We start from the raw sequence: 10,253 nt of genomic DNA on the forward strand, positions 1-10,253 counted from the left end.
ATAAATGCACGTGTCCGAGGAGGAAAAATCAACTCCAAGCTACAACATATTCAAAACATCATCTCATAAAGTCTATCAACTAAATTTTTTTCCTCAAAAATTTAAGCTTTTTCATGAACATGCACAAATGAGAAAATCATGGGAATATCTAAGACACATGACACCAAAGGAGTAAACCCTGAGGGAATAAATACCTCAAGCTAGAGTAGGAATGCGGGGAAAGAGATGAGGATATCAGGATATCATATCGGTCTCGGCCTCCCAAGTAGCACCCTCAACTAACTGATTCCTCCAAAGATCTTTCACCGATACAATTTCATTATTTCTCAACTTCTTAACTCGCCGGTCTAAAATCTCAACCGGAATTTCCTCAGATGAAAGATTCTCCTTAACTCCCAAACCTTCTAAGGGGACTATTGATGTCGCATCTCCAACACTCTTCTTCACTAAGGAGACATGGAAAACTGGATGTACCAATGCCAACTCACTAGGCAATTCAAGTTCATAAGCAACCTTGCCATTTCGTCTCAAAATCTGATATGGGCCCACATAACGGGAACTAAGCTTCCCTTTCTTCCCAAATCACATTACAGCCTTCATGGGTGAAATTTTCAAGTAGACCCAATCATTTACCTCAATCTCAAGATCACTTCTTTTCACATCGGCATATGACTTTTGTTGACTTTGAGCTGTTTTCAACCTTTCTCTAATAAGTCGAACTTTCTCCATTGCCTCATGTACCAACTTGGGACCTATTAGGGCAGCTTCACAACCTAAAACCAACCTATTGGAGATGTACACCTCCTACCATATAGGGACTCAAATAGAGCCATACCAATGCTTGAGTGATAGATATTGTTGTAGGCAAACTCAATCAAAGGCAAGTGATCATCCCAATTACCCTTGAAGTCAATTACACATGCTCTCAACATATCTTCCAAGATTTGGATAGTACGCTTCGCTTGCCCATTGGTTTGTGGGTGAAAGGTCGTACTAAGCTTAATACGAGTACCAAGACCCTTTTGGAAAGATTTCCAAAACTAAGAAGTGAATTGGGTACCACGATCGGAGATTATGGATAAGGGCACTCCATGCGACCTCACCATTACCTTCAAATATAACTTGGCATAGTCCTCTGCCGAAAAAGAAACCTTGTCGGGGATAAAATAAGCCGATTTCGTCATCCGATCTACAATAGCCCAAATCGAGTCATGTTGTCGACGGATGCGAGGCAAACCAATCATGAAGTCCATGTTCAAATCTTCGCACTTCCAAATAGGGATACTAAAATCTTGAGAAAAACTTCCCGGCGTTTGATGCTCAACTTTCACTTGTTGACAATTGGGACACTTAGGGAAAAATTCCGCAATATCTTTCTTCATCCCATTCCACCAATAGATCACCCACAAGTCACGGTACATCTTGGTGGCTCCCGAGTGTATGGAATACCGAGAATTATGGGCTTCTGTCAAAATTTGTTCTCTCAAGTCGGCTACATTAGGAACGCACAAACGGCCTAGATATCTAAGTACACCATCTCCCCTTGGGATAAAACCTCTACAGACTTTTTAATCACCGCTTCCTTCAATTCAACCAAAGTTGGATCTTGACCTTGCTTGGCTTTCACATCGGTCACAAAAGACAATTCTGAACCATTGTGAACCATAACACCACCCTTGGTAGAGTCGATTAATCGAACACCCAATCGGGCCAATCTATGAACATCTCGAACTAACTCTTTCTTATTATCTTCAATGTGATCAACACTATCCATCGATTATCCACTAAGATCATCCGCCACCACATTCGTCTTATCGGGGTGATAGAGAACATTCATGTTATAGTCTTTCAATAATTCAAGCCTTCTCCTTTAGCGAAGATTTAGATCTTTCTGGTTAAACACATATTGCAAACTCTTGTGGTCGGTAAAGACATCCACATGAACACCATACAAATAATACCTCCAAATCTTTAAGGCAAAAACATTAGCCGCTTGTTCAAGGTCATGGGCCAGATAATTCTTTTCATGAATCTTAAGTTGTCTTAAAGCATAGGCAATGACTTTCCCATTTTGCATAAGGACACATTCTAACCCAATTCTCGAGGCATCGCAATAAACGACAAAACCATCCATCCCTTTTAGTAAAGTCAACACTGGAGTGGAAGTAAGGCTATTTTTCAATTTTTGAAAACTCTTCTCACAAGCTTCCGACCATAAGAATTTGGCTTTCTTTTGGGTCAACGCTATCCATGGAGAGGCAATCGACAAAAACCCTTCCACAAACCTTCTATAGTAACCGACTAAATCCAAAAAGCTCCTAATATCCAAAGGGGATAGAGGTCTAGGCCAACTCTTGATCGCATCCGTCTTCTTAGGATCTACCCCAATACCTTTTTCGGAAACAACGTGACCAAGAAAAGCCACGGACTTCAACCAAAACTCACATTTACTAAACTTTGCAAAATGTTGTTGGTCCTTGAGGATTTGCAACACAATCCTCAAGTGATTAGTGTGCTCATCTTCACTCCTTGAATATATCAATATATCATCAATGAACACAATCCCAAACATCTCAAGGTATTACCTAAACACCCTATTCATCAAGTCCATAAAAACTATCAGAGCATTAGTCAAGCCAAAGGACATCACCAAAAACTCCTAATGACCATACCGAGTTCGAAAAGCCGCTTTCAGAATTTCATCTTCTTTCACCCTCAATTGGTGATAACCCGACCTGACGTCAATCTTAGAGAAGTAATTTGCTCTTTGTAGTTGGTCAAACATGACATCTATCCTTGGAAGAGTATCTAATTCTTTATGGTAACCTTTGTTCAAATGCCGGTAGTCAATACACATACAATGTGAATCATCTTTATTTCGGACAAACAAAACTGGAGCACCCAATGGAGAGATATTCGGTCAGATGAAACCCTTATCCAACAAATCTTTCAATTGCTTTTTCATTTCCTTGAGTTCTGTCGGAGCCATATGATAAGGAGGAATAGAGATAGGTTGTATATCTAGGAGAAGGTCAATACCGAAGTCTATTTCCCTTTCGAGAGAAATACTGGGTAAATCATTTGGGAACACTTTTGGAAACTCCTTAATAACGGGGACTGACTAAAGAGTAGGGGTTTCAAAATCTACATCCCTCAACTAACTAGATGGTAAATGCAACCCTTAGAAATCATCTTTCTAGCTTTAAGACAAGAGACAAACTCACCCTTAGGCATAGAATTTCCCCCTTTCCACTCTAGGACACGCTCATTCGGGAACTGAAACTTGACTACACGAGTTCTACAATCAACAGAAGCATAACAAGAATGCAGCCAATCCATACCAAAGATAACATCAAAATCTAACATATCAAGCTCTACCAAGTCAACAAAAGTAACTCTATGAGACAAGGAAACGGGACACTTTCTATATACCCTCTTAGCCACAATAGAATCACCAACAGACAAAAAAAAGATCTATCAACTCATCCGGAAGAATATCAAACCTCATAGCCATATATGGCGTCACAAAAGACAAGGTAGCATCGGGATCAAGTAAAGCATAAACATCAAGTTGGTAGACTTTTAACATACCGGTAACCACATCAAGAGAACCCTCTTGTTCACCACGAGTCAGAAGTGCATAGAATCAAATTTGCTTGGGAGCATTGGAACTCGAACCACTAGGAGGAGCTTGATTACCTTCTCTTTCTTTAGCCATAAGCATCGGGCAATGCCTCTTCTTATGACCACAATCGAAGCAACCATCCGTGCAGGCTAAGTACTTCGCCTCGTGCTTCTTTCCACAACTAGCACAAATAGACACAGACAACGAAGATCCACTACCATTTCCTCCATAAGGCTTAGGGTTAGATACCCTATCTTTGTTGAACTTAGAAGAATCATTGGAGGAACCTTGGCCGGAAAAACCTTTGTCGAAATTTAGGACGACCATGTCCATCGGGCATGAGAGAATTTACCATCACCGATTTTAGCCCTCTTTGCCTCCCTAGACCTTTCCTTAAGTTTCTCCTTTTAGATTTGCTAAGCATGTACCATGAGATGAGAGATGTCCATGTCACTGATGAGCATGGCAGTATGACATTCTTTAACCCCCATTTCGGACACACCCGAAACGAACTTACTCATTCTTGCCCTAGGATCGACAATCATGGTGGGAGCATATCGAGATAGTTGTGTGAACTTCAAAGCATATTCCTTCACACTCATATTTCCTTGATGAAGGTTGATGAACTCAAGCGCCTTTGCCTCCCTCATGTCAAGGGGAAAGAACCTATCAATGTAAGCGACCTTAAACTTCTCCCATTCTAGAGGACCCGCATCAACTGCCATCTCCTTCCATTGGTTGAACCAAACTTGAGCAACCCCCTTAGGTTGGTAAGGGGTCAATTCCGCATTTTGGAAACTACTTAACAACGGGGACCGACTCAAGAGAAGGAGTTTCAGAATCCACATCCCTCACCCTAACTAGATGTTAAATGCAACCCTTAGAAATCATATTTCTAGCTTTAAGACAAGAGACAAACTGACCCTTAGGCATAGAATTTCCCCCTTTCCACTCTAGGACATGCTCATTTGGGAACTGAAACTTGACTGCACGAGTTCTACAATCAACAAAAGCATAACAAGAATGCAGCCAATACATACCAAAGATAACATCAAAATCTAACATATCAAGCTCTACCAAGTCAACAAAAGTAACTCTATGGGACAAGGAAACATGACACTTTCTATAGACCCTCTTAGCCACAATAGAATCACCAATAGACATAAAAAGGATCTATCAACACATCCGGAAGAATGTCAAACCTCAAAACCACATATGGCATCACAAAAGACATGGTAGCATCGGGATCAAGTAAAGCATAAACATCAAGTTGGTAGACTTTTAACATACCGGTAACCACATCAAGAGAACCCTCTTGTTCACCACGAGTAAGAAGTGCATAGAATCAAATTTGCTTGGGAGCTTTGGAACTGAACCACTAGGAGGAGCTTGATTACCTTCTCTTTCTTTAGCCATAAGCATCGGGCAATGCCTCTTCTTATGACCACAACCGAAGCAACCATCCGTGCCGGCTAAGGACTTGGCCTCGTTCTTCTTTCCTCAACTAGCACAAGTAGACACAGATAACGAAGATCCACTACCATTTCTTCAATAAGGCTTAGGGTTAGACACCCTATCTTTGTTGAACTTAGAAGAATCATTGAAGGACCCTTGGACGGAAAAACCTTTGTCGAAATTTAGGACGACCATGTCCATCGGGCATGAGAGAATTTACCATCACCGATTTTAGCCCTCTTTGCCTCCCTAGACCTTTCCTTAAGTTTCTCCTATTCGATCTGTTGAGTATGTACCATGAGATGAGAGATGTCCATGTCATTGATGAGCATGGCAGTACGACATTCTTTAACAACCATTTCGGACACACCGGAAACGAATTTACTCATTCTTTCCCTAGGATCGGAAATCATGGTGGAAGCATATTGATATAGTTGTGTGAACTTCAAAGCATATTCCTTCACACTGATATTTCCTTGAAGGTTGATGAACTCAAGCACCTTTGCCTCCCTCATCTCAAGGGGAAAGAAACTATCAAGGAAAGTGACCTTAAACTTCTCCCAATCGAGAGGACCCGCATCAACTGCCCTCTCTTACTTCCATTGGTTGAACCAAACTTGAGCAACACCTTTAAGTTGGTAAGCAGTCAATTCCGCCTTTTCCACCGGCATCACTCCCATGATCATCAACACCTTATACACTTATTCAATAAACTCTTGAGGATCTTCCTCAATCTTCGACCCATGAAACTTTGGGGGATTCATTCTAGTAAAGTCCCTCACTCTAGATACCGCCGTACCCACATTTGGGTTCACGGGGGCCACAACCTCCCTATTGGCTTGAGCTGTCATGGCTTGAGCCAACACTTGAAAAGCAGTCCTAAACTCCGCATTAGTCACTTGCTTCGCCAAATGGTCGACCAGAACTTGAGGAGCTTGAGGAGGAGGAGCTTCTCGTAACACATTCTCATTCGCATTCCTCCTAACGTAAACTCTTCGAGGGGCCATATCCTAAAAAGCACCGGATAGAAATTAGGAGAAAGACATAGAGTTACACTCTACCGCATGACTTTAGAGTAATGAAAGAAGTGGAGTTTTCTAATCATCTTATAGCCTCTCATTCATAAATGTCGCGCGCTTCACCCTCATGAACAAGACTCTACTCGATGTGGCTTATCAGACTTCCTAAGACCTTTCTAAACATTGTGTACCAAGTTTGTTACGACTCAAGGTACCCCTAGGTGTAACAAGGCGTATAGGACCCCGAGAGGCCCCATACACGCCAATTAGCATTCATAACATAAGAAATAGAATGAAAAGAGATAAAAAAGTACATTTCAAGTCCAAAAGTTTTATAAAAGTAAAGAGGAAATCTAAACACTTGTCTCATTAGTCATCTAGTACATAAGAATGAAATTTGGGCTTAAACCATACATCATGTCCACAACTGAAAGTAAGAAGGAAAAACTGAAAACAATGAAAATCCGTCCTCGAAGCAAGAGGACTCACCAAAGCTCGAAATCTCTCAAATCAACCTTAGCCACGGAACTGGGAACTTTGACTGTCAGACCCTACATTTGGGGAAATATAGGCAAGACTATGCGGTACTACAAAATATGTACCAAGTATGATATCCATGCATTTAACATTTGATAACATGCTTAAAGAGGGGACATTTCATGACATGAAATGACCAAGCTAAAACATGATATAAAAAAAGTTTAGAAGACATGAGTCATAAAACATGGTTAATGCAAGCTAACATCTTTAAAGTTCTTTGAACACATGTGAGATACTTCTTGAAGTAACCTTAGTTCATTATTATTGTGGGAGATTTACCTCTAACCGACATATAAGACCATGTGAGCTATCAACACGGAATCCCGTGTCTACCCCACACCAAAAAGGGTTGTCCTACTTGCCAAGATAAGACCATGAACTTCTAGCTTATGTGGATCCACTATCTAATGTCTATCTAAGACAATCATCATATGGGGGTAGGTATGGGATAGAGAGATTGCTTCTAGAAACTCGACCTCTACTAACGGGAGAGCTCCCATCTCAATATCCTCTCGGTGCTAAGCATAAATCCTACGGAATAGTCATTTTCTTAACTTGTTCTTATTATCCATGGAAGGACACGTCTCCTTGCCAATCCAAGCTAAGTTATATGTCATCCATGGAAAGGTACAATTAAGTAACCAATCCAAGCTAGGTTTCATTAGAATAACTCCTTATCTTTGATTCATTTTAGGTGAGAAGACCTTTCAACCTTAGAATTCTTTAAGTGAGAACACTTTTCACATTCATGCATGAGGTAGTTATGTGAGCAATCCTTTCACAACAATTAGCCACAAGAACAACATATATGCTTTTACTCTCAAAGCAATCTACATCATATCTCATCAATTCCATAAGAACATGCATAATTCACCTTTCATAGTTCAAGACCCACTTTCAATCATCAATATTTATAAAACATGGATAAGCTTGGGTTCATGGGGATTCACCTTAAAATCATGAGATTATATCAATTCATGCATAAAAAATCATAAATCAATCAAATAAATCAACATTTAAAAGAACCCATGACATAGAGGAAACACCCTAACTCAATTGGGGATTGCTAACTTTATAAATTGGAGTTAGGAACTCCATGGAGGAAAGGGCTCCATGGATGAAGACTATCATACCTTTAAGTTCAAAGCCCACAATTAATGGTGAGTTAGGAAACTTGATCTTGAAATCCTAGTCTTCTTCTTCAAGCTTTTAGAGAGAAATTTTTGGGGGAAGAACGTTAAGGGATTTGGGGAAATTTTAAAAGTGATTTAGTATGGTTAAATTTTTGGCTTAAAAGACTTATATATGGTCTAGGATTAGGATTAAAATGACCTAGTTCAGGTATTAGATACATAGGAAAAGACCCATATAACCTTAAAAAAAATAAGTGACGATCTTTATTTTTTTTTAAAAGTCAATCTTCATGGATGGGTCCACCGTCCGTGGACCCTTCTACCGGCTGTGAATCATTGCCTTGGAATAATTTTTACAAGACTTGGGTTCAAGGATGGGTTCACTGACCGTGAACTCTTCCACCGTCCTTGATCCCTTCCTTAGACTCTTGCCTTAGAATATTTTTCACGAGGCTTGGGTTCAAGGATGGGTTCACTGACCATTGACTCTTCCACAGTCCTTGAACCCTTGCCTTAGAATATTTTTCACAAGGATGGGTTCACTGACCATGGACTCTTCCACCATCCTTGAACCCTTCCTTAGACTCTTGCCTTTGAATAATTTTTTAGAAGGCTTGGGTTCAAGGATGGTTCACTGACCGTGGACTCTTCCACCGTCCTTGAACCCTTCCTTGTGCCGTTGCCTTAGAATATTTTTCACAAGGATGGGTTCACTGACCGTGGACTCTTCCACTGTCCTTAAACCCTTCCTTTGACCCTTGTCTTAGAATATTTTTTCACAAGACTTGTGTTCACGGATGGGTTCACTGATCGTGGACTCTTCCACCGTCCTTGAACCCTTCCTTAGACCCTTGCCTTAGAATATTTTTCACAAGGCTTGGTCGCCAAGTCTCGGATTACCCTCAACTCTTCGGCCAATGATTCAAGATGGTNAGACTTGTGTTCACGGATGGGTTCACTGATCGTGGACTCTTCCACCGTCCTTGAACCCTTCCTTAGACCCTTGCCTTAGAATATTTTCACAAGGCTTGGTCGCCAAGTCTCGGATTACCCTCAACACTTCGGCCAATGATTCAAGATGGTCTAGAATAGCCAGCCTCAATACTCAACGCCTTCCCTGAATCCATCTTCTGCTTCTTGCTTTTGGTGGCAGTCCCTTCACCTCGCTTCTTGAAAGGAAAAATTGGGATTTTGGGCCTTATCCAATTGTCGCCTGAATACTCCTCAACTTCAACCCGCTTGTACAGTTCAATTATCAAAGAAGGAAACATGAGAGAGGGGCAGTCGTAGAGTTTGAACTCATAGAATTCATTGATGTTAAGAAGTGCCACATCTGTAGAGAGATGGGAAATTGGTCTCCTTAAATGGACTTGGACAAACCTCGCCTCATGAGCTAGCTTTTGGGGTTGAGTTAGGTCCAGGTGCCATATCTTTACATACTTGATTAATGGTGGACAAGGGAAGGAAGATACCCTTGGATCACAGGGAGATTTAGATGGTAGAGACGTGGCTGAGGTTGGTGGTAGCCCAATTGTGAAGCCTAATAATGGTGGGGAAGTTCGGGGTGAAGAGGCTTCTATGGCAAGTTATACAAATGGATTAAATAGAGAGCATGCTGAGCTGGATTCGACAGTTAAGCCTGTAATTTCTAGGGTTCGAGATAGAATTAGGATTAATATAGGGGGAGCGACATCAAGGGTTAAGATTAGAGGTATTAGGAGGGACTTAGTGGGTGAGCTTGATCAGATTAGGAGTTCAGTTACAGAGCTTGAAGATAAGGTGCTTCAGCTGACCACACGTGATACAAATACTAATGGTTGTTATAATAATATTGGTAGGATTACTGCTATACCTAGTGGTGCTGTTAATTCTTATAGTCAACCGCGATATATCGATAATGATGTGATGAATAGTAGGGCTTTAGTGCGAGTGAATTTAGAGGTGGGTTTGGTGGGGCACCCTTGATTGAGACCATTCCAGTGACCAAGGGTTGCAGTTGTGGAAAATAAGAATGTAGTTGCTACATTTGTGGAGAAGGAGAAAAGGACCCCGAAGGCCAATCAGTATTACACTAATTCCGGATTCTTACTTGGGAAGGATAGATTGCCTCCGGAAAGCAATAAAAAATTAAGCCAAATGGCGCTGGGAGGAAACACAATGGTGAGTTGGAGCAGGGGTATCCATTTGGCGTTGGCTTTGGCTTTGATAAACATAGAAATCATGTGTTTAAGAGATGCACCACCCTGTTTCACAGGTTAATGAAGAACAAGCATAGATGGGTGTTTAATGAGCCAGTGAATGTGAAGGGTCTTGGGCTGCATGATTATCATGCTATCATCAAGCATCCTATGGATTTCGGCACTATCAAAGCTAGGCTGTCTCAAAATTTGTATGTTATGGTCCCCGGTTATGGATCTAGTTATGGGACGCTGCAAGATAAATTCTGATTCTTTTTTCTACCTATGGTGCTGGTTCGTTAAG

The 10,253-nt window shown here is 41.1% G+C and overlaps 1 protein-coding gene and 1 pseudogene across 1 annotated transcript; one reads left to right on the forward strand and one right to left on the reverse strand.

The window, feature by feature from the left end:
* Positions 1-234: 234 nt before the first annotated feature.
* LOC125855679 (uncharacterized) lies at positions 235-1,382 on the reverse strand. The gene is made up of 3 exons (XM_049535426.1): positions 1,110-1,382; positions 634-804; positions 235-534 (listed from the first exon to the last, which is right to left on the reverse strand). The coding sequence occupies exons 1-3, from the start codon at positions 1,380-1,382 to the stop codon at positions 235-237; spliced, it is 744 nt and encodes a 247-aa protein (XP_049391383.1).
* Positions 1,383-7,735: 6,353 nt separating this feature from the next.
* Positions 7,736-10,253, forward strand: part of LOC125855690 (transcription factor GTE4-like) — a 59,326-nt pseudogene continuing 56,808 nt past the window's right edge.

Source organism: Solanum stenotomum, chromosome 1 (assembly GCF_019186545.1).
Source record: "Solanum stenotomum isolate F172 chromosome 1, ASM1918654v1, whole genome shotgun sequence".
Taxonomy (NCBI): Eukaryota; Viridiplantae; Streptophyta; class Magnoliopsida; order Solanales; family Solanaceae; genus Solanum; species Solanum stenotomum.